Raw genomic sequence first — 25,601 nt, 5'->3', positions numbered from 1 at the left:
GCCACTTGAAACAAAATCCAAATAAAATGTTTTCGGTTCAGACGTTTAATGTTCGCTCGATTGTTGAGCAAAATTGAGCCAAGAATTGATTTCGCAAAGGAAAGGGAAACACGGCGAATCGGTCGAACCAGGTTTTTTTCTCATTGCAATTGCATTTAATAACCTAAATTCCGACCAATCGAAATCTGGTACAAATGAAACTGATCTCGGTGCGTGAAGAAACAATGATATGCATCGGCCCGTGTTTTTTCTTCTTCTTCGGTTTCTGTCGGTATCCTCCTATAATTATATGCATCAGTAAAACATTTATTTTGGTTTGTGTTCACGTGCAAAACGGACAAAAGACAGTAGAAAAACAAACACGCATAAATCACGCAGTTAGTGTTGTGACTTGTTCGATTGAACAACATCGAACTGAAAGCGATCACACATTTTGCGCACCATTCTTTTATGCACATTAAACGACAATTATTATTTTTTGTTTGCCGTTTATTTTTAAGCAACCAATTTGTGGGAGAGCCATTTCAGTTGTGTGTGTGCGCGCGCTTTTTTATTGCTTCGCTTTTATTTTGTGCATATTTTGTTCACCTTCAAACCGCAAAAACCTTAAAATACTACAGCTATTTTAAACAAAATTTACCTCCATCGGCGCACCAAACAACAAAGCAAAAAAGCAAAAATTGCGTGATAAGCATAATGCTAATGCATCACTCGCAGAGATATTGTATGGAGCGCGCGCGCGCAAAATGAAACAAAAAAAGAAAAGAATCATACAAATGTAACGATCGACGAAAATGTGTGATTTACACAATTAAGCTAAGTACACAGTTCCTTGTGAAATGAAAAAATTTCTCCGGTGAAATTTTCACCAGTGATCTTTGTTTCAAGTTTTTTTATATTCAAATTGCAAGTATAATGATTTTTGATGTATAAAACAGTTAGCTGCTATCATTATCAACACAACATATCAATAAATTCGTGTTTTGAATTTATTCTTCTATTTATTTTCGCCTCTACAAATTTTTTCACGACCGTGAAAAAATTTGCTGTGACCGAAATATATAGAAGAATAAATTCAAAACACAAATTTATTAGTGTATTGTGTTGATAATGATAGCAGCTAACTGTTTTATACATCAAAAATCATTATACTTGCAATTTGAATATAAAAAAACTTGATACAAAGATCACTGGTGAAAATTTCACCGGAGAAATTTTTTCATTTCACGAGGAACTGTGTACTTAGCTTTATGTCTAAAAATACAATTTCATCACTGGCTTCCATGAGCAGTGAATGTTTCGACTTTATTCCATAAAAAAAAACTTATATTTTTGCCTTTTCCGTGGTGCTTCCCTTCGGAAAAGAAGAAAAAAAAAGAAATACACGGGCCTTTCGAAAATAGACAATCTCTGTGGAAAGTTGGCAGCAATTTTTTTCCTCTTCACTCTCATACTCAAGTTGTTGTCGCTTTTTTTTTCGTTGGTTTTATCGAGAAAATGAAATGGCAGTCGAACATAATTCACCAAACAGATTATGGTGAAAAGCCTGAAATGAGCTGTCGGTCTGGAGCCAAAGTGGAAAATGAACGGATCGTCGATGAAAATGGAGTGTGATGTTGTTGTTTGTATTGCAGCCGAAAATTAGAAACACACCATTTCTCAAGCGAGCATTTTGCCTATGTGTACCGACCGATCAGCGTACGCACTCTCTTGTGTATTTTTAAAATGTGGACTTTTTTTTCTACTGTTTCTGCCTTCTCTTCTTCTTCTTCTTCTTCTTCTTCTTCTTCTTTTTCAACTCAACATTATAATTTATTTAAAGAAAATTGAAGGCACTTTTAATTTCAAACTAATATTCAATTCTATTTTCGATTGTTTCCCTTTTCATCTTGCGGTCTACCGTTCCCTGCTTTTCTACACTGAATTTGCTTGCTCCTTACGTGTGTTCCTCTTCTTCTTCTTCTCTTTTTTCTTTCACTCGAATCATGATGATGCACGCGTTCCGCGCGATCCGATACGCCGATGTGTGTACATTTTAATTCCTTTCGGTTGCCATCTCTCACTTCAATTTTTCGACATATGCCTAAGAGTTACCGTATTATTTATTACCCGAGCTATTTTTACTAACGGAAAAAAAAGATAGTTTATATCGGCGCTGTTGGTGAAGCGTACATTTACAATCGTCAATATTTATACGTATATACATACATATATATGCACAAAGTAATAATAAAACGATTTAGAGTCTTTTTTACATTTCGTGTTGTGTTGCTGCTTATTTTATTTCTATTTCAAACTATAAGCACAGCACATCATATTCAACGAGAACATAGCGCGAGCGCGCACGCACATGGGGAAAAAAACACATATATAGAGACCCCGGCAGAGAAATCAAGCAAACAAAATCAACACACACTCAAAATCGATTGAGATGTGATTATGATTTTGAATTTTCAAGTGTTGTATATTCAAACATACATACGTGGAGGCACGATATTATTATCGATTAAATCAGAGAGGGAGAGAGAGAGAGAGCGGGAGAGAAAGAAACGTTCGATTGGAAACGAAACCGAATTGAATGCGACCAAATAATTTCTGCATTTCGCCGACTGGTTTTGATTATCAATTTTGGTGGAATTGGAGATTCTACGACACACAGAAAAAAAACCGTAATACGCATTGTCAAAAAAATTTCTTCGTGTCAATATTTATAACGGTTTATTTCCGACCGAACACCAAAAAGAATAAAGAAAAACGATAAGCATTTTGTGTTTTTGTCTTGCTTTCGACATCATTGGAATAAGATTCTCATTATGTTATTCGCTTTTGGCGTGAATGATAAAGTAATTGCGCAAATAATCTTTTTTCTCTCTCTCTCTCTCTCTCTCTCTCTCTCTCTCTCTCTCTCTCCCTATTTTTGTAAATAAAACACATACGTACGTGAAGGCGAAAACTACGCATTATCATTAGATGATTTGTACCGGAGTGTTTTTCGTCCCCCCCCCCTTTCATTCTATTTGAAGATATATTATTTTGTCAACAATTTCGGTGTGTCTCTTCTAAACCATTTCTGCCGTGTGTTTGTGTTCGGGCGGTACAATATTCTGCCATTTGCGACACATGTATTCTAATGTACAATAGTGATTTTATTTTTCTGTGCGAAATTTACACCTTTTTTATTTCGCATCCACGTTGTAGTCACCATGTACGAGTACACGTATCATCGGTAGTACTATATGATGAATCAGAGCGTTTATTTTATGTTACATTTAATACTCAAGGTGTCAAATGAATCGCCACTTACAGCAAAAGAAGCAAAGAAAAAAAAACAATGAAATTACACGACTGATTTTGTTGTGTGTTTTTTTCTTCTTCTCCTTTTCGTTTTCATTATTCTCGCTTTCAATTTCGCATATTTGTGTTATTTCCGAATAGAAGAGTGAAAAAAAAACACACATACAGAAAATGTCATTAAATGATAAGACACATATATATAACTTTGCACAAACAATCGATTTGTCATAATCGAACTTCAGCGATGAAATTGCTTTTAATAATGCATTTATTTTGTAATTTTATGTTGGCATTTAAATGCAAACACAAATATAGGGAATGCTTTGCAATTGTGGTTTGTTCGGACAACTCAACGAGAGGAAGAGATATTGATTGCAATCAAATTATATCTATCGAAATATGTGTTTTTGTATGTGGATATGGTTACATTTTATTTTCCAATCTTTTTTTTTCGTCGTCCTGTTTTTTGCAATAGTATTTAATTATTATTCAAGACACACACACAAAAAATAGGTAGAATACCTTTTCATTTATTTTGCAAAAGCCAAATAAAAAAAAAGCCAACGTGTATGACGCACAAAATGTCATGAAATTCAGGCAGGTGCAGATGATGTTCATGTGTTTGCTAAGAAAATTCAATTGCAAATTACCGAAATTGAGATCGGTGCAAATAAAACATTTTTGCATTTTGATACGCGCAATTGAAGAATGAACAAACTTGAATGATATATATATATACTTACACGAAACTATTTGTGTTCATTGAATATTACGGGTCTTTCCGTAGTAAATTGGTCTTTTTTTCTATAGCTTTCGGTTAAATAGAAACAAGTGACGATTTATTTCGTTTCCATTGGCAGTTTGTGTTGTTAATGGGTGAGTTTGTTATCGTTTTTTTTTTCTGATATCGCTTGACATAGAAGCTCTCGATGTTTCATACCTTGATATTATTTCTCAAATTTGTTTGCCCGATATATATTTGCTGTTCAACTAAAATCGAGCGCAAATTTGCAATCACTTTTGACAAAATAGAAACAGAAACGCAGCATTTGGAAATGCCAGCGAAAAATCAATGCAAATCGAAGCAAAATAGAATGGACACGAGGAAATGTGCTCGAAAATCGGGGGGGCTCGACAACATCAACAACAAAAAAACGCAACTCACTCCAATCCAACACACTCGAGAGTTGTGGAGCTTTCAATTCAAATTACGAATAATTATAAATTATTACGAATTAAATATTAGTTGAGTTTATCGACAAAGGCGATAGAGAGATAAATGCTCAGTGGATAGCATTTCCAAAGTATGCATACCTCGTACCATTCTAGTATCATATCGGCTAGTATGTGTTTGTATATATTCATAAAAACGCCACGGAATTGACAATATCTCTCAAAACTGCTGAACCTACATTTCCATCACACACACAAAAAAAAAACAAAAAAAAAGCCACACGAGCTTACATATACACGCGTTGCCTCGCGCAATCGCTCGCTCTCGCACCCCGGATGAAGAGAAGAGGTAGAGAAAAAAAAGCTAAACATATTTGAATAATTGTATGTACGCTTTCGATATATTTCACTGCTATTCAATTTGTTGATTTTGTTCACAATTTTCAATTGCGACTGACCTTCGGAAACTATAATTATATAATTACAATTTTTTTTTTGCTTTCTTGATTTCGTATACAAAAATTGTGTGACACGAAAACAATTTTTCGTTGTTGTTGCTCATTGCCTTTGTTCGTTGACGCTGCTGTGTGGTGTTTGTGTGTGTTATTAGTGTTTATCGGTAAATAAGCATGAATATCGCCTTTTATTTTCTGACTATGTACTATGGATAGTTATGAATTCAATCAATAACAATCGATAGAGAAACGGTCTCTAACTTCGTCGATTGTCACTCAAATATGTCCGAATAGTTTTCGTGTTAAGTAAATATCGCGCTTCGTAAGCGTGTGCGAAGCTCTCTTCCTGTTGGAGACCACGCACTTTGTATTTGTTCCGAAGCTGAAATCCTCCATAGATTTCGGTAGCCTCGATCGAACGTTCGAGCGAAACGAGTCGAGTCGAGTTGAGTTGAGTTGAGTCGAGTCGAGTTGAGTCGAGAGGGAGAGAGGGAGAGATGACGCTTTTCCTAGTTCACAAACAATGTTTGTCTTATTGCTTTCATTGTTAATGTTTCATTAGTCATTTCCACGAAGGGAAAAATACACATGACTATCGAATACGTCGATCTAAAGTAAAGACGACAAAATGAAAAACATCAACAACACGAAACAAAGCGCAAGTGAATGCGTTCAGCATAACAAGATCCAAATATGCGTATCATTTTTCAGTGCATACATTTTTTTTTATTTGAATGAAGAAGAATGCAACCAGAGAAAGAGATTAAGTGGCTTTATTGCCACTTTTGGGAACAAAAAATTTATTCATTTTGTATGTGTGTATCGTTTATCGCATTTATTATTACAGCCATTTTTCATGGGCAAATGTTTCAATAAATGGCATATACAAAGCGAATGCAAACGAATTTAAAGAAGAAGAAGCCGAAAAAAATGACTTTGAAATGGAATCAAATCACACGCGAACAACAAACAGAAATGCAGAAATATTCGCACACTTAACGTTAGCAATGCATGAGAATCATGAAGCAGCCAACGCCAACACGTTTGGTGCGCACACAGCAAGAATAATATCATTGGCCCTTCATAACAAAAATCTCGGGAATATAAGAAAGACAAAGCGTTAAAGATCAACAATGAACGCAGAAACAAAAAAACAACAATAACAACAACGACATCAACGGTGCGAGCGAGTGTCTTGCAGGTACACCGTTGTGATATTGCGCTTCGGCAATTCGAACACTGCGCGAACATTTACATGTATCGATAACGCCTTTGTCTAAAGAAGAAGAAAAACAATCTGACCAACCATTTCGCAATGATTTGTATGCGTGGAATAAAGCTCTCCGCATTTGAAAAAGACGACGAGAGAAGCAACAGAGAAACATACACAAAACAGAACCAAACCGATGAGACCGTCATTTTAAGAAGCAAAGACAAACCGTTTGCTGCAAACGAACATTGATAATTGCTTGGATCGAATTCATTGAGCGAGAGAATGGGCAGCCGAACGACAATATAGCCGAGTGTGAGAGACAAAGCAAGAGATTCATTCGCCCCGATGACGATTCGATGTACAAATTCCGTGATTCACTTTGAACAATTTTCAACGTCACACAGCGATGCGTTCGCATATCGAGAGAGAGTTATTTTTGATTTTTGTCGGTTCGGTACGATTCGAACGTTTGAACAATGAAATATAATAAGAGAGACACTAGAGAGAAGCATCCGCAACAAACGGGCACATCAATGCTGCACATAGAATCGAGATTAAGAGGGAGAGAGAGTTGGAGCTATTGATGTTTATTCAACATAACAAAATTGTGCTGCTTCTTTTTTCTTCTTCTATAAACTTTGATTTTTCACGGAGCAAATAGATGGATGGATAGATGGATGGTGTTTGAGAGAGTAGCGAACGTTCAAGTCGGCGGTGAGCAGGCGACGACGACAACGACGAAAAAACATTTGGAATTTATAGCAAACGAAACTAAGCACAGATATGTAGAAGAAGAAGAAGAGACTGTGCGAGATAAGGAAATGCATCTCAGCTCTTCTTCGCTGTGTGTGTATGTGTATGTCTTTTTTTCTCGTTTAAATCTTGCAGAAGATATCTGAATTAAATGAAATGCATAGTCGCGCGCGGGCGCATATAGCGAAGAAACATAGGCACACACAACGCAAATGAATCAAATGAAAGACACACAAAAAAGAGCAGGAGAGAAAGGTCGACAATTCAGTTGTTGTTCAACACTCGTATAACAGAGAATCCACCGAAACACTTATGTACGGTCGCCTGTCTCTCTCTCTCTATCTTTCAATTCTCGTGCGCGCAAACACACACGCCGAATGTGTATCTTCCTATACAGCACACACACGCTCTTGATACGGTTACTTCACACAGTCGATAATTTTATTCTATAAATATTTCAATAACAATTGTACAAAATATGTGTTCTAAGCACTTTCAAAACATTTTCCGATTTCCATCTCGCTCTGCCACTGCCACTGCCACCATCGCCGTCATCGTAATCGTGCGCGTACTCTCTCACAGTAACGAAACGTTGAACTATTTACGCCGTTCATTTCGACCGATCGCACTCGTACACTCACATCGAGCCATGATTCTTGCACTGTCTCTCGGCTTGTTGCGATTTTTCCTCTCTCTCTCTCTCTCTCTCTCTCTCTCTCTCTCTCTCTCTCTCTCTCGTTTCTTTTCTTGTGTTTTGTTGTTATTTCTCTTTTTCATTTCGTCGAGGTTGAAACGCGCGCGCGTTTGTGTTTTTTGTTTTGCATTTGTTGTGGCCGTTGTTTAATTTGTGCGATTTTATCTATTGACTGAACCACTCACGGATTTCGAACAGCAACAAAAAACTGTGGATATGTTATGAGGAGAGAAGAAATAAAACAAAACGGAACAAAAATTTACTCTATACATTTGAGGGAGTAAGAGAGAAACTGTTTTGAAATAGGAGAAGCAATAGTAAATGCACTTAGCGTGTGCATTCCATTTCAGAAAGTAGACGATCGAAAGTCGTAATGAGGTAGAGAAAACAAGAGCTTCGAACAAATTTAGATAATCTATCCTAAAGCTATACATAATCCCTGGCCAATGCAATTTACATAAAATCATACCGAATCATACAGTCGTCGTTGTTGCTTCAGTCGCTCTCTTCGATACTACGTTCAAATGGCGATTTGTTTTCATCTCTGGACGCTGATGCTAATGCATAAATGTGCAGAGAATGTACAGAGTCAGTCTTCTGTGTGTACACACTTTTCGGCTTTCCGAATTTGGAAATGGGTATAAAAGTGTGACAGTGAGATAGAAAGAGAGGGAGAGAGAGAGAGAGAGAGAGAGTGAGAGCGAGTCGATCGGATAAGTGCAACACACCAATGAACTTTGCTCGAAATCGAATTATCGAAAGCACTTTATCTGAAACAGGAAGAAGTTGGGCGATTTTTCGGAATGACAACGGAATGTGTTTTTCGCTTCTCCACACTTCTCTCACACTGGTGGTGTGTGTCCGGCGGGCAGCTCGCGTACCAGCAACAGCAGCCTCAGCATCATCGATGCTCACCGCAAATATCAACGCTGAGGCACGTATAACGTAGCATAGCAATTAGAAAGAAAGAAAGAAAGAAAGAAAGAAAAAGAAGAAGAGAAAAATGACAAAGAAAAAGAATGAATCGAACAAAACGGAGCAATATTATAGTAAAGATAATAAAAGAATCCAACCGACCGAACGAGTGAAAAGAAAAAGAGAGCCGGCTATATATTGAATATATATATATATATATCAACGAATATTTGTTGGTTTCACCAACCGATGAAAAATTGTCCGAGAACAGCAAGCATATCAATCTGTTGTCCATTGCTAATTCATTCGCTCGATGATATGTAATGAGACGCCAAACGTATGGCAATGGTACTGAATGTTGGTGGTGTTGTTGTTGATGTCGTTGCCATCGCTGAATTGAGCAGCAACAGCAACGGCAGAGCATCGACTTAGGGAAGAGAAAAATTACTTATGCCTAGGGAAATGAAATACCGAATACATAAAGTGAGAAAGATGCACTTACACAACAAATCCAATGCTTATACATGATAAAGTCACAAAGAATCAATGAGTGCCAGGTTAAACCACATAAGCATAAATGAAATAAAACGATTAATAAGCGAAGCCGAATTGTACGGAGCGGACGTATTTCAGCGCCGTTGCTAAAATATGCCGTTCATAAAACATACAATAGCGAAACGAAAGCGTCAACAGACAAAGAGCGGGAAAATGATGAGAAATGTGCCAATCGCCGTTCACAGTGGTATTCATTCGCTCGCTCGTTCGTTTATTCGTTCCTTCGTTCGTTTGCTCTGCCAGAGAGTAATGAGATGGCAGAAGAAATCAAACAAAGAGGCGACAAAAGCACAACTCGGGCTCGAATGCGAGCGAGCGTGAGCGTGAGCGCGAGCCCGTTCATTTGCTCACACAACGGTCCAACTACTCACACTCTCTGTGTGTAGCCATCAACTCACGGCGAGCGCATGAAAACAAAAGAAAAAGCCGATTGGAATGTTAGTCGAGAGGCCACTTAACACAAATAAGTTCATATACAAGGAAATCGTAACCACGTATTCTTCCACCGAGTGAATATTGTTTGTGGCAATCGTGTGCACTGACGAAGACCAAGACCATTGCATGCTACGGCAAGCAAATATTCGTTCATACCATGCCATGCCGTTGCCATTACCATATACCCAAAAGCATAAAACATGCTAAAGCAAAACGATGCAAAACCATGAAATATCAAGTCGCCAAACCATCTCACTTTGCAACTGACAACAACGCACTGGACTCTATGTCAATTAATTTGGGAAGGGCATTGAGCTGGCAAAACTGAATCTCATTTTAAATGAAATCGCGCTTCTCTTTGATACCAACTTGTTCCTCTTCATTCATCACTCTGGAGTGCGTCTCCAGTTTTCTGTGACTCATTGATGATGATGATGTTTGCCAAATGTGAATTTTACCAACTCTTTGCCGAAATCAGTTGAAAAGTTTTGAAATTGATCTCAAAGACTTGCTTACACGGAAGGAAGTGTGTTGCTGTTGTTTCTTGTTTGTTACGACTGAGAGAGTTTACATTTTTTGTTTTCTTCGTTCGAGCGATACTAAATGGTGTCGTAAATATTCATTGCTGAAAATCAAATACATTCGATCGGCTTGTTATACGTATGCATGTGCATGTGCATTGTGCATTCAAACATACAATGAGCACACACACACACACACAGATACGTGCATAACATTTGCGTTACAAACGTCTTTGATTAAATGGATTATGTGTTTATCAGATGCACCAACGGAACCATATTCAATGGAAATATGTCTCGATATTATATATTATTGTTGAGCCAAACTTGCCGTGGCTGGTGGGTTTGCGATTGATGTTTATTGCTCCACTGGCCAAGAGTGAGATCATAAAACTCGGTTGACGCTTCGATTCAACGACGTCAACTTCTTTTTGGCATGACAACTTCGTTTTTTTTCTCTCTCTCTCATCTTTTTCTCTCCTTTATGGGAAACGGAATACATTTCCTGTTAATTGGACAGTGGGGCGCTTTCAAATCGATCATGTTCGGAATCAAAATGGAAAAACGCCACCACTTTTTTGTGTGTGTTGCCGTTGCTGTTGTCGTCAAATGTCGATATTGGTCTTCCTGAACTTTGTTCCGAAACCGTATCAGCACTAATGCCAAGCATCGAATCTATGGCCGTTAGTGCTCTCGATACGTTACTATGTTTTCTGATTTTTTGCAAAAGATATCATTCAAGTGTCAAGAGTGTAAACAATATAAATAAAATGGATTTGCCTCTTATTTTGCTCGCTCATGATCTCTGCGTATGTGTGTGTGTGTGTGTATGTGTGTGTGTGTGTGTGATGCAAAAGCCATCTCTCTAAACTGCCTGTGGGTTGCATTTTTTCTTCTCGTATGTTTCACTCGGCTCTCGTAGTCTCATTCTGCTCGTTTTCGGTTCTTAATTTGTGTGTGCAAGCATGTTTGTGCCGTTGCCGTTTTCCGTCCGATGAGCGAGTGCCGAAGAACTCGCCAGCGACAAACATACTCTCTGAGTTGGAATGAGATGGAACAAACGTAGGAAAAAAAATAAAATAAAATGAAAATAAAATAAACTAAACTGAAAATCAGAATTAATATAAAGTATAAGAAGAATAAATGGAGTACATTGCACGTTGAATCAAGTTTTTTTTTCATTGAAATCTTGTTCGGTTTCTCTCAGTCACCATCTTTCTCGCTCTCTTTTCTCTGTGATGTGTGCGCGATTTCTTTCGTATTTGTTCATTTGTTTTTGTATTTTATTTTATTTAAATTCTCATTCTTGTTCTTATTCTTATTCTTACTTATTTTGTTCATGATATTTTCGGTTTTGTGTGCTGTTGCTGGTGCTGTTGTTGTAAGTCGTTGCTGTTATTTGGTTTTCATTTAATTTTCGTTGCTTATAATATACTTCAGCTCATTCTGTTTAGTGTGTGTTTGGCATCGTGTTAATCGCCGTCATCGTTGAACACTGACAACGATGTCGTTGGCTCACATGTAAACATTTATTCACTCGGTGCGATTATAAGTATTTTATTTTTCTTTTTCTTATTCTTATGCTTTTCTCATCTTTATCTCGTGTTCTTGCTGTGCTCTCTGTCTTTGCCTGATCAGCACATACTTTCTGTTCTGATATTTTTGTTCCCGTTCTCATTGTTGTTTCGGTGTGTTGTTGTCGTTTGTTTTGTGCGTTGTGTTTTCTTTTTATTATTATTATTATTATTTTTTGTTTTGTTTCTCGCTTAGCTCTCTCGACTTTATTGAGACGAAATCCGAGGGTCGAGCCGATTTCATTTTGGTTATTGCTCTTGTTTGATGTATCACTTTTTTTCGTTGTTTTTTTTCGGAATGCTGTCTCTGTTCCGCTGTTGAGCTCTGTCTTTTCTGGTCTTCTTTTTTATTTTCCATGTGTGTGTGTGTGTGTGTGTGATTTTTTCTTCTTCTTTTAAATAAAAGAATTCGTTGTTTTCGATATATATAAGCAAGAGAGTGAGCAGTTAACGCATTCATATTTCTGTGTGATGTGATGATGGTGATTCTTTGCATTGGGCGGAAAGCCTTCACCTTTTCTTCTCTCATTTTCACATTCGTGCGATACATTATAGTTTCGTTCACTGATTTGTGTTGTTATTTTAGTTTTCTTCTCTCTTTTTTTCCGTTCATTTTTCCGTTGTTCTTTTTTTCTTTCTCTGGATGAAGATGAGTCCCGCTCTCTCTCTCTCTCTCTTTCTCTCGTCTCACTCGATCTGCTTTGCACTGCGTGTTCGCTTACAATATCGACATGTTTTGCGATTTGTGCGCATATATGTATGTGTATCGAACGCATTCGAAAGATGTGCATTGTGCACACTGTGTATCCGTGCAACGTTTAGTCTTCTTTAATTGTTGTGTGATGTTATGCAAACAAACACGAACTTCGGTGTTATTAAGGCCAAACTTGTGATTATACACTGTGACGCGATGAGTGGAATCGGTTGCAGGAATATATCAATATATGAGCGCGAACAGACGACTTGAATATAATCCTGGTTTTTCCGATTCAATGTCTGTTCGTTTTTTTTTCTGCTCATGCGAAGAGCTCTTGTCTCTTCTTCTTTCCAGAGGGAGAGAGAGAGAAAGAGAGAGAGAGAGAGAGAGAGAGGCAGAGATTGCAAGCATAGCGGCTTTGTCGGCATCGAGCCTCCTCTCTTTCCAAGGAGTCACCAATTAAAGTCTACCAAGAGCGAATGCTTTATGCACTTCGGAAACATGTTATTAGTTACCATTTGGGTAGAATGCGATGAAAATGATCATATTGATCGTCGAGATCATTAAATGACCGAAGACGAGCTGCAGCACAAGGATTGCATTTTTTGCTGTTGCATTTCGTTCGGTTATTCACCGAAAAATATTTATATAATTTGATCCTGATACATGTAGATTTTTGAACGATTTACATCGAAAGACGCAGAGTAATAAAATAAGCGAACGAAATTATGATTAAAGAGTGTGCGAAGAGTCGAGACGTTTCCCGAGACATGATCACATGTATGCACATGATGTATACGTATATTTATATATATATATATATATATGCGGTTGGTGGAATAGTTTACCGCCGCCGTTGTTTTCTTCTCATTTTTATTATTCATTTTCTTGAATAATTTGGTCAAATGTGAAATCGAGATCGCCATCCAATATTAAATATTTGAATAAAAAAAACAACAACACAGCGACGAAATGATTTCGTTGAACCGAAAAGAGAAGCATGAGCAAGAGAACTGAATGAGTGTGCTCTCATTGTATAATGGAAAAAAAAATTGGATGGTCAACCTATCGCATGTATGCTACGCAGTTCGTGTATTGGGTTCACGCTTTGTTTGCGCCTTATTTGGTTCACCAATGCAAAAAAGACAGCGCGAAAAGAAAACGGAATGTACGAAAGAATATAAAAATAATAGACGAAAAAAAAAATCGTGCAATGAACCCGTGCGTATGCGCGCGATCCAAATGTATAATAGTAGCACAATTACAATTTTTTCGCTTCGTATTTTTTTTCCTTCTTTCTTTTACATTTTTTCCCTTCATTTTTAAAGCTGTTATTGTCGCTTGTGTGTGCTTTCTTTTTGTCTTTGTAGTCTGTATTTTGCTTGAAATGCTGCATTATTTTACATTTTTCTTTTCTGTTGCTCTCTTCGGCTCGCTCCGTCGCTCGCCGTTTTCCTACTCATTTTGGTCGCTGTGTGTGAGCGTGCGCGCGCGCACACACACACGACTTTGGTGCTCGCCTGCTCCACAATATGTATACATATAATGTTCGAATTGGTGAATTGTGCAGCATTTTACGTGTGTGGCTACAGAAAAATCGTTTCTCAAATCAAATATGTTTACAGTTAGTTATTGTGTGTATGGTTGAGGCGGTGAGGCCAAGATGATGAAACAGCAAAAATGAATGAAAAATTTTCATACCTCTTTTTCCTCAAGACCGTTGTCTATCTTTCGCACCGTTCCAAATATCTTTCAACTGTGTATTGCCATTTCGTTTGGCTTGGTTTAAAATGGAAGACGGAACGAATCAACCAACTAACTAACCAACGAACGCGAATGAAAAATAACGACTACGACGGCAACAGCAGCAACAATATCAAAACAAATCGTGTGCTCCTCGCCTTTATGTTTGTATTCGACACTGTTTAATGAATAGTCAATTGGAAACATCAACTAATGCTTTCGCCACATTCACAAATCACCAGTACAATTGGGCATGTGATACATTCGAAAGAAAATAATACTCGAGCCAACAATCGAAATAAGAAAATCAAATCAACTCACGGCTTCGCAGCTCTCGGCCGATGTTTCAAACAACACGAACTGAAAACATAATACATACAACACACACACACACACACACACACTCGAACGAATGAAAGATGAAGAAAGAAAGAAATAAAGAGGAGAAAACAACAACATTGAAAACGATGCAATAAAAACAGCAATGAGCCGAGCGCGCACAATCATAGAAAACAATGCCAAAGCATATGTAAGCGAACGATGATCGCTGTCATTTTCACCAGTAAAGTGCGGCAAATGATCCTCGCACCCTCTCATACATATCTCTCTCTATCGCTCTCTCTCTCTCTCTCTCTCTCTCTCGGTGTGCGCGGTCGGTCGCGCGCAACCAGAAACAACGAATGTGCCAAACATACGGCCATCGATCGTGAGAGTTAACAACAATCAATAAGTGGTACACTAATTCGGCTTGCGGTTTTATCTCTATCTCGCTCTCAACGTGTACAGCACACACACACAGCACACACACAGCACGCTCGACTCTTGTTGTTGGCCTTTTTGCATACAATTTTTCATACGCGAAACATGCTCAATGTGTACTTTTGTCTGCTCATATCCGCTACTTCTACTCGGCTATTTTGACTGCCTGTTATATCGTTCATCTTCGTCTTTGAATCGATCGTATTCCGTCTTCAGGCAATGCAAACTCAAATTCCAAGACATGATCGCAGAAGTGCACGCAAGCGCCCGCACGCTAAATTAAAGAAGCAAAACACAAAGTAAAATCTGAATCACAACACTTGATTTGATTGCATTTGTGCAGCAAATAATAGTAATAACAACGATAATATGAGTCGTTTGGAGCGAAAATGTAATACAGAAAAGTTGCGCGGAAAAATATCAAATGAAAAGAGATAGCAATATAGTTCACTATAGTTTACTATACAGTATACTATATAGCTATCCCTTTTCCACTCATTCATCATCGACATTTTTCCGCGCAACTTTTCTGTATTACATTTTCGCTCCAAACAACTCAATAATATCAATGATAAGAAATGAGGACCGTGTACGTATAGTGTACAGATTTTTTTTTCGACTCTTTTCTCACTTTGCCACGCTTAAATGCATCGACATGTAAATAGATTCAGCACAATTTCAATATTAAATACACATTTCTTCATTTTACAAATCACATTTCAAATGTAAGTTTTAATTACCATACATCCATACATAATTATGTAGGATTAATTGAAATTTTAAATTGAAACTCTTTTATGGATGTCATTGGAAATATATGTGTATGGCTTTTTCTCATCTTCTCTCCACTGAATGCACATTTCTGAATTTTATTCAATATTTTTGCATTTCAATGGCAATTGCCAGTCATTGAAGCGAACATTAATTCGCATGAAATAAACAGCCTCTCTGATCGTCTGTATGAACAGATAGGAAACGTTAAACAAGAAAAATAAAGTGACACCTGGAGAATGGTTGGAGAAATAGAGAATCATGCATATAGTTTGCTATAACAAGTATGCATCTGTGTTAGTTCGAACATTGAAAGTATGACACATTGCACTTAGTTCCCAGACGGCGCTGTATTGTTTACTATTTTCATGATCAGGCAGGCTGGAAATAAATCGAAGAACATTATTTGTGTTGCCGAGAGATAAATACGCCAAAATGTACAATTATTAAACGTGTTTACCATCTAAAACTTACGAAAAGTGTAAAAAATGCTCCAAAATTAGATCAACTGAATCACTTAATTCAATCAAAATAACAGAAAAAGCAATTCACCCCGGTGAAAAATGCGCACACCGCGACGCTGGTTCAATTCAAAAGTGGGTTAATTGACGAGGAAGCTCGTACCTGACTGAGCTAAGATATGGCCTGTTTTAAAACTATCAATGGAATGACTCGTCAGTATTTGACTCTATTATTCAAAGCTTGTCCATTATTATTCTAATGGAAATTATCAACAACTGTACGGTGTGATATTTTACATTGTTGTTACATTGTTCGCTCATCGAATTGTTCGCTTTTGTTGAGTTCCGTTCAGTTTGAGGCAAGTGTCGAATATCGTGCTGGAATTAACCGAAATTTTTTTTACAACAACAAAAGGAAAATAAAAAGAAAGAATTGTACGATTTATTTCGTTGAATCGCATTTAGAACAATGACCTTCTGAGACGATACACTGATAGTCAGTCATGAATGCGTACAAAACGACACACGATTTAAAAATCAACTGTTTCAGTATGGAACGATGTTTGGTGCCAATGGAACAGAAGAAAAAAACAAGTAAAAAAAAAGTTAAACGTTAATTTGTGGATAAATTTCATTTGAAAATTCGTTCGAATTTTTTAAATTAGTGTTGAGGATTGCAGATTGTCACTTATGAATAAAATAGCCGGAATTTTAATGTCACTTCCCTCCAATTGGGAATTGGTTCCATTTCTTTTAAAACTTTGAAAGAAACAAAAACAACAACGACAACGCACACCGAAAAATAAAAATCCTTTGTGACTTCATTTAATATTCACTTTCGCATACGTTTTACTATTTTTGACATTTATTTGTTTCGGTCCAATTCTGCAATGCGTTTAATGAAATAAATTTCTGGTCTTGTGTTACTCGTACGCACACACCGCCAATCGGGAAACGGCCAGGCAAAAATGCTGATTACGTGATAGCCAAATGGATTGCATTGAACTGATGGAGATTTGTATGTTTGTATGCGTGTTTAATTCAGCTATGCGAATCGAATTGTTTTGTGTGTGCACGAATATTGTTTTTCCCTTTCTGTTTGGCCGAAAAAATGTTGCGGGTAAAATTATAAAACTGATGCCATTTTTAAATCGATTTGTGTGCATAATATTTAATAAACTGCAGTCCAGATGCTCATGCTGATTGCTCTCTTTCTCGGTCTCTCTCTCTCTCTCTGCGGCCCGGTCATTTCGACTTGGACGCCAAAAGAGTAATTCATATTGATTTTACGACTTTTTAACCAAAAATACACGCAGATATTTCAATTAAACATTTTTGTTACGTAACAACACTAACGACGCAATTGAAATCAAAACAGCAAAATTGTACGTAGCATGTTTAAATGTGCCAGAGTATGCAATTATATGTTTCACTGGGCGAAATATATCGCATTCGAAAATGCCAACACAATATCTTTCGCATTCATTGGTTCAATGGCGAACGAAAAAAAAATGGTTACGAAATAAAAATGTGATAATTTTTCTTTATATTGGTAAATTTGTAGTTTTTTTTTCATTCTCTGCTCTCTGCACTGCAACCGTATTCCACTCACTGTCATTTGGGTTCGATGGTGTGTGTTGCGAAAAGAGAAGCGAAGTGAAAAAAAGACACAAACACACACACACACACGCGCGCAACATCAAGAGACCAATCATGTCACCTTCGTTCTAAATGACACTTTTCAATGAATTTTATAAAACATTCACCGTGTACCAAATGCAACTTTAACGATCAACATTTTTCCATTTATGCTATATATATACATATAGATATGTATGTCACCTTTAACCATTCTATTGTATTTTTGTTTTATCTCTGTTTATTCCTTTTGTAGGATTGATCGCGGAATGAAAGTCCGAGCTTGGTTCATTCGTCAATCGCTCAAGCGTCTCCAATGTCTGCAGTTGTTTGTCAGGAGCTGCACTGCAACAAAAACAACAACAACAATCACGACAACCAGTCAAGTCAATCAAATCACATACATTCCCGAACGCCTCAACAAACGGCCCTGAGTAAAGTTTCCCAGAAATTGAATTCCACCAATTGAAGTTACGTGAACGGGAAGAAAAGAAAGAAAGAAAAGACAAAGGTAGAGAGATAGAAAATTATGCAAACCAATTGAATCCAACTTTGGCCTGAATTTGTAAGTTTTTTTTCTGAAAAACAAAAAAACGATGCCATTAAATATCAAGCCAACAATGTGGAGAGCTTCCATACAATGCTTTACTTTTCTTCTTCTTTTTCATAACAGATATAAATTCGCAAATGCATCACTTTGACCAAAATTACCAGTACGAACAGGAACAGCAACAATCACGTTTTTATCAGCAGCCACCGCATCAACAAAATCAACAGCACCAACACCCGAAAAGTTCCGAAGTACAAAATTCTAGCTCCAATTTGAACTTTAGTGTAAATAATAACCATGTGCAAAGTAATTTAAATATGGTTGCTGTAACAGGAAGTCAACAAAACATGGATATGTGTTTCAATTCACAGGTGAGTTTTGTATGTGAGACAGAGAGTTTTAGTGGCGGAGTTTAGCATAATAATTCAACTCTCAATGCTACCGCCTCAACACTCAACACACTCGGCATTAGCATTTATTTTGAATTTTTATTTAAATATTCCGAACTCATGAGCAACAACAATAAAACAAAAAAATTGACTTGGTTTTTTTCTTCTCGAAATTGGCAGCTAGGCAATATGAATATGCAAAATCAAAACAATCATTCGTTCATGAATAACGGCAAGAATAATGCCAATATGGTCCAAATGAATAATATGGCGCCGCTGAACGGAATGAATTATAACAATGTATCACGGCAGTATCTAAATGCACAGAATCAACAGGTATATTTGAATGGAATGAGAAGAAGAAACACAAAAAAAATAAAACAACAAAAGAAAATGATATAATATCTGCTTGGCAATTGATTGTCTTTGTTGTTTGACAACTTTACTATATGATATCGGCCATTGTTTTGTTTTCAAATTTTTATTTTTGTCTTTTGTTTTCGCTCATACACAGATGCACCCCATGAATCAAATGACCAATACAAATATGGGCATGAATACAATGAATGCAATAGCACAATTGAATCAAATGAGTGAGATGCAACAAACAAATAATCCAATGGCAAAGATGCAAGGAATGGCTAATGGGTAATTGAATTATAATTTTAAACTAATTTAATCGCGACACGACTTGTAATTGACGGCCCAAACGTTTTTATTTTTACACCCTCTCTCTCTCTCTCTGCTATTGTTTACAATAGATACCCAACACGAAGAATGTCACCGTATCCAACATCACAAATGCATGTGGCACAAAAGCGAGGTATGTACCCAATGAATCATCACCATCAAATGGCACCAGCACAGAACATGGGACCGAATCAAATGTACCAACAACATCAGCAACAAAACTATGGCCCAGTTCCATCTCCAATGCATCAGAATTATATACGGCCCAGTGCGAATGCTATGGCCGCCAACAATTCATATCTGCGTGTTCCAAGTTCGGGAATGATGCCACAACAAAGACCTGGTAAATTATTATTGCTTTTGATCATGTGTGTCGTGTGTGGAAAATATAAATGACACGCACAGTGCACAGTTTTTCTTCCACTTCTCTATTGACTCGATCAATTTTAAACATGCTAATAGCACGATTCCATTTGACAGCTCCACAATACAATATGAACCAGGGCAATTCACCAGCGGCAGCCGCTGCAGCGGCGGCGGCCGCAGCAGCAGCAGCAGGAGGCATGATGACGAACAATCATCAAACACAATACTATAATCATCCCGTTCCAAACGCCAACATGAATAATATGAATAATATGAACAACATGAACAATATGAATCAAGCCGGCTATCAAAACATTCAGGGGTAAGGATTAAATCATTTTGATGAGGATTACATCAGCCAATCGTTAACATTCACTGTTTCATGAGCGAAATAAAAACATGCATGCGAATTGTTTTATTTTCTTCGTAAATGTTACACAATCAATTCAGTGAATTACTTTGTTTTTTTTTTTTTCCTTTCGTTAACATCATCATCGTAATCATCCTTATCGTTATTTATCCAGAAAATTCATTGAAAATTTTTCTTTTCGAAATGCAGTTTCCAACAAGACGTACGATTAAACTATCAACACAGTCCAGTACCTGGAAATCCAACGCCACCATTAACACCTTCAATAAGCAATACAACATCGTTGACTCCATACGTTAGTCCAAATCCAGATATCAAACCACATCCTATGCAGAGTAAGTTTTCTACATGCATCTAGTTGTACCACATACACTCATTTTCTTTCGACCAAACACCCGAAAGTACACAATCCACTTAACAGTCCAATATTCATTTGGTCAAAAGTGCGAAATGCACTCAATCAATCACATCAGCCACGAATCGATTTCACAAAAAAATTGGCATTCATTAAAGTTTCAACACTTTCCTTCGATATTTACAAACTTTCTCTCCTTTCTATTTCAGAAGACGATGAATTGCGACTTACCTTCCCCGTACGTGATGGCATTATTTTGCCACCATTTCGATTGGAGCACAATTTGTCCGTCAGTAATCATGTGTTCCAATTGAAGCCCATAGTATACAATACATTGATGAACAGGTAAGTGATTGGTTGGAAAATTGAACTGTGCATCCCCCAAAAATAGATGAGCAATTCCACAATGGCTGATAATGGTAGAATCATGCTTCACTTGCCCAACACACACACACACACATAGATTCAAGAGAATGATGACATTTAGCCAGCCACTGGAAAATCTCAATCAATTTTTGTTTTTGTATCCATTTATATATTATACCTATTTCATTCGAACGATAGACATTTCATATGACTGGGGTTATTTCGTTCGAATATTGTGCCAATCTTTTTGTGTGCATAACTGCATATTGTGTTTTTTGTTTTCTGTTCCCCTTGAAAATGTGATGTAATATTCGGTTGTGTTTTGTCATCAGATCGGATCTAGAGGTGCAGTTGAAGTGTTTCCACCATGAGGATCGTCAAATGAACACAAATTGGCCAGCCAGCGTTCAAGTGTCAGCGAATGCAACGCCGTTGGTGATTGACCGCGGCGACAATAAAAGTTCACATCGACCACTTTATTTGAAGCGTGTTTGTCAACCCGGCCGAAACACCATTCAGATTACAGTTAGCGCGTGCTGTTGCGTAAGTTAATCACCAAACCATTTGTCCTTCCTTTCTCCATCTTTAGAGCAGGAAACTGAGTTTCAATCGACATTTGCTCTCATTTAACATACATATAAATTAATGATAATTTGATTATGATTTTTTTCTCATCTTTTTTTCTCTCGTTGCAGTCTCATTTGTTTGTGTTACAACTAGTTCACCGACCAACAATTCGGCATGCGCTGCAAGGTCTATTACGTCGTAGTTTAGTGTCTGTCGACACATGTGTGGCCAAAATCAAACGAAATTTCAATTCTAGTCAAACACTAACTAGTGAAAATAAGGATTCAACAACAGATCAAGCATCGCTTAAGGTTTGTGCTCCCCCACCATACACACTTTTCCCTTTGCACAAATAATTTATTTGAAGTTGCGATTGTAATGCATTCAATTCTTGTGCCAATCCGTAAATAGGTTTCGTTAATATGTCCCATAACGTTCAAACGGATAACACTACCGGCACGAGGTCACGAATGCAAGCACATTCAGTGTTTTGATTTGGAATCCTATTTACATCTGAACCGTGAGCGTGGCAGTTGGCGGTGTCCCGTGTGCAAGTAAGTTTGAGTGAGAGAGAGAGAGAGAGAGAGAGAGAGAGAGAAAGATTTTCGACAATATTGACCTAAAAAACGATGAAATTTACTAAAAGCCGATTTTAAATATTCTCTTTCAATCGTTCTGTATCGTGTGCGCCCGTGTCTGTGCAGTAAGCCGGCGTTAACCGAAGGACTTGAAATCGATCAATACATTTGGGCAATATTGAATACATTGAGCTCAACGCCAATCGAAGAAGTCACCATCGATTCGGATGCCAATTGGAAATCAGTGCATGGACTTGGTGCAGCTAATATTAAGGTAAATTGTTGGTGTTGCATATAAATTATTGAGCGTATCGACACATGAGCCCGAACAAAAACTTAACATTTTCATTTTGTGTTTGTTTGTTTGTACGTTTTGCAGACGGAGGACGATAGCGAAACAAAGCGGCTGTCAAGTAATGTGGTATCGCCTGGCTCAACACAAATACCAACCTGGGATAACTCACAAGCAATGAGTCCTTACATGAGCCCGGACATGAATTCAATTGCAAGCGGCAGCATGATAGGACAAAAGTAAGAATTTAATTAAACATTCACTCGAATCACATGTCATTTTCTTCTTTATGACTCAATTTTGTGCATACGTGTACTGGATGAATATATATATGTATATTAAATGATTGTCTTTTTTATTTGTCTCTTCATCGACCAGCAATCGGAATTATGACAACGGTTCAGCATCTGGCACAAGTGTGGCACCGACGGGAGACTATAGTCATGGAAATCCATTAGCACATTTAAGTGAATCTGTGAACGCTATTGATCCATTGAATGCCATGGAAAAAACAATAAACGAGGTACATAAATATGCTGTTCATTTCGATAGTGGAGAGGATATCGATTCCAATTATTGGCATGTGCAAAGTTGCGAAATCTATATATGGGTTTCTATCCCGGTCTCTGTCCATCGCATTTATCTATCTCTGCTTTTGTGCTAAAGTCACACCACTACTGCAACACTAATTTAATTGTAAATTGTTTGCAAACAAAACGATTTGATGCGCAAATGCACATCCTCAATTACGCTAACATTTTCAATTCCATACTCCACCCACTACGGTTTTGCGTTGAATGGAAACAGTTGACATTTCGTATTCATACGCGCGGATAACAAAAGATGTAGGAACAGAGAAAAAACCCGATATAATACGAAAACAACACACACTGCAAACACACAACACACTCGATCATATATGCATTTTGGTACAGTGGTGTTCGTCCGTTAACAAATGACATGCGCAATGACTTTTCTATCTTTCAAACACACACACACACACACACACATACAAACACGACTTCATTGTATGAGTCGACTGTACTAATTTTGTTAGCAAAAAAAGTCCCATTCTATTCCAATATTTTGTGGGCATCGAATGTGGCACGTACTATCATGTTCCACATACGAAAACACACACTCGATGTGTTTGGGGATGGCAGCGATTCTTTTATTACGACGCATTGATTTGTACATGAAGAACGCTTTCCAACCGTCTCCATTCGCATAAGCGTCTCCATTCGTCTCTCTCAATCGAAGCTTACTCAAGTTTAGAGTCAAAGCATCGCATTGAAGTTTATCATCTAAGCTCATTTTTTGGATGAATACGCTTTCCAAACCGTAATGTTTGTGTTTCAGGAAGATCCAGAAAATAAACAATAAAAAAAATTCAAAAGAAACATTTTGAAACAAACTGAAACGACATTTATGTAATGACCTACTGTCGCATTGTAACATTGAAATCATCATTGTGTAACCATTTTTTTTAGATGCCACACACACCGCATACACCTGGAGGAGCAGCGGCCACACATCCATTGACACCAGGTGGACCTCCAAGCGTTTCATCCATCTACAATGAAACCAATAATAACAGCAACATGAATGCGAACCATTCGTCGCCGGCCCAAAATCAATCCCCGCAACACAAAAGCAATATGAATAATCAAAACTTAATGGATAATTTATCGTCAAATTCGCTCGCTAATTCCCGTAACACCGGCAGCTTGGTCAATCTGTCAGTCGATCTAAATTCTGATCTCAATTTTGATCCAGCTGCTGTTATTGACGGTAACAGTACAAACGATTTGAATGTAAGTGGACTTGATTTTCTCTGTAATGTGTGCCCCTTTTATTCTCTCTTTTACGTTCGATATTTTAATTTTTTTTTGTGTTCTTCTCTTTCGATTTTGCAGCTACTTCCAGACAGTGTTGTAGATCCCATCGAACTTTTATCATATTTGGATCAACCCAATTTGAACTTACACACGCCACCAAGCAGCGGCTCTAGCAATAACCCAAACAACGATGACATTTTGGCCGCCCTCTTCGATTAAACTATTAATTAGTTCGATTGTTCGATTCACATGAATCACACGGCATCACATCGAAATAGGCCAAGTCAAAACAAAACAACAGCAACAAGAACAACATCAAAATATACATTTACAAAAAAAAAATACCATCAACAAAAATGCATCATAAGTGACATGGATAGGGAAAATGTTTCATTTTCGCTTTTTTCAACAAAACTAAAATTGATTGTAGGAATTCCAATTTCACACAAAAAAAAACGACCGGAAAAAAGAAAAAGAAGAAAAAAAAAATACACAATTTTTTTTATGGGAATGTAATATTTTCAAGACATTTTACACCCAAATGACTAAAAACTAAACTGAACAAAAAAGAACACTAAATAAATGAATTAAAACGAAAATGAAGAGAAAACTTCGAATAAGAAGAGAAGAATTGTTGAGAATACAAATTTGATGAATTTAATTTGGTCTTCTTACGTATTGTAATGCTATTTTAATTCATGTATTGAATAAGAAGGCATGTAATGGACTGCGGAACATGTTTAATTTATTTCTATAGATTATACCGAAACCGGTCTGTTTATTTTATTGTATATCAATTCCACCCCATCCCACACTCCTTTTATCACTCCCAACCTTCCAACAACACAAACAAACCCAATTGACATTTAATTTATCTGTTGCAAAAACTACGTTGATATCGATTGTGCAGCTAGCGGCAGTCTTTAGAGATGATGAACAAAGAAACTAAGGACACCGAAAATTGTTTATGTTGGTCATCCAAGAAGAAAAGAGGGAAGAAAATAAAAAGGAGAAAGAGGAAAATGAAGAAAAAAAAGGAAGTTTAAGTCGTAACGCTAATTTAAGATTATTGATAACGAGTAAAAAATTGAAATAAAACAAAACAAACACACACACACACACACACAAAATTAGATTAAAAATAACTAAAATTTCAAAGGATTTAAACTTATGTGTGATACGGCTTGTTAATAAATACAAATTTTATGATTTATTTATATATCAGGCTACAAACAAAAGTACGCTTCAATGGCGTATGAATAAAGTATAATCAATTAATTTAAAATGAAAATAAAACAAAAACATAATAATAAAATTACAACAAAAACAACAACAGTAAGCATTCAGTAAAAGTTTCATTGAACAAAATTCGAGTAAGAAAATGGTATAGACGAAGAACAAACTGAGGAACACTCACAAAAATGCAAAGTGACTAAAATAACAATGGAAAGAAAGAAGAACCATGAAGGAGGCAAGAAGAAGGGAAAAAACTAAACAAACAAACACAAAAAGTCTCTGTTATGAACTGGTACAACACAGAACTATTATTGAAATGGAAAATAATAAAAAAAAATTAAAATCTAAAGTAA

The 25,601-nt window shown here is 37.0% G+C and overlaps 1 protein-coding gene across 7 annotated transcripts in view; it reads left to right on the top strand.

The window, feature by feature from the left end:
• Positions 1 to 25,601, top strand: part of LOC129578042 (zinc finger MIZ domain-containing protein 1) — a 41,877-nt gene extending 16,276 nt beyond the window's left edge. For 4 of the 7 annotated variants that reach the window (XM_055466098.1, XM_055466094.1, XM_055466095.1 and 1 more), the window contains 16 exons: positions 17,908 to 18,216; positions 18,325 to 18,572; positions 18,771 to 18,926; positions 19,105 to 19,238; positions 19,352 to 19,623; positions 19,761 to 19,968; positions 20,206 to 20,351; positions 20,581 to 20,716; positions 21,070 to 21,280; positions 21,433 to 21,615; positions 21,716 to 21,858; positions 22,009 to 22,156; positions 22,262 to 22,413; positions 22,553 to 22,697; positions 23,665 to 23,988; positions 24,091 to 25,601. In XM_055466098.1, the coding sequence (XP_055322073.1) occupies positions 18,339 to 18,572; positions 18,771 to 18,926; positions 19,105 to 19,238; positions 19,352 to 19,623; positions 19,761 to 19,968; positions 20,206 to 20,351; positions 20,581 to 20,716; positions 21,070 to 21,280; positions 21,433 to 21,615; positions 21,716 to 21,858; positions 22,009 to 22,156; positions 22,262 to 22,413; positions 22,553 to 22,697; positions 23,665 to 23,988; positions 24,091 to 24,231 (2,733 nt within the window). In that variant the 5' untranslated portion in view covers positions 17,908 to 18,216; positions 18,325 to 18,338 and the 3' untranslated portion in view covers positions 24,232 to 25,601. The remainder of the gene's footprint in view (positions 1 to 17,907; positions 18,217 to 18,324; positions 18,573 to 18,770; positions 18,927 to 19,104; positions 19,239 to 19,351; positions 19,624 to 19,760; positions 19,969 to 20,205; positions 20,352 to 20,580; positions 20,717 to 21,069; positions 21,281 to 21,432; positions 21,616 to 21,715; positions 21,859 to 22,008; positions 22,157 to 22,261; positions 22,414 to 22,552; positions 22,698 to 23,664; positions 23,989 to 24,090) is intronic. The other 3 variants (XM_055466096.1, XM_055466097.1, XM_055466100.1) reach the window with 1 other exon arrangement.

Source organism: Sitodiplosis mosellana, unplaced genomic scaffold (assembly GCF_009176505.1).
Source record: "Sitodiplosis mosellana isolate CC-2019 unplaced genomic scaffold, AAFC_SMos_1.0 Smas_scaffold_6226, whole genome shotgun sequence".
NCBI classification, from domain to species: domain Eukaryota; kingdom Metazoa; phylum Arthropoda; class Insecta; order Diptera; family Cecidomyiidae; genus Sitodiplosis; species Sitodiplosis mosellana.
Note: the sequence above shows the minus strand (reverse complement) of the source record. Positions and strands in the feature narration are given on the sequence as shown.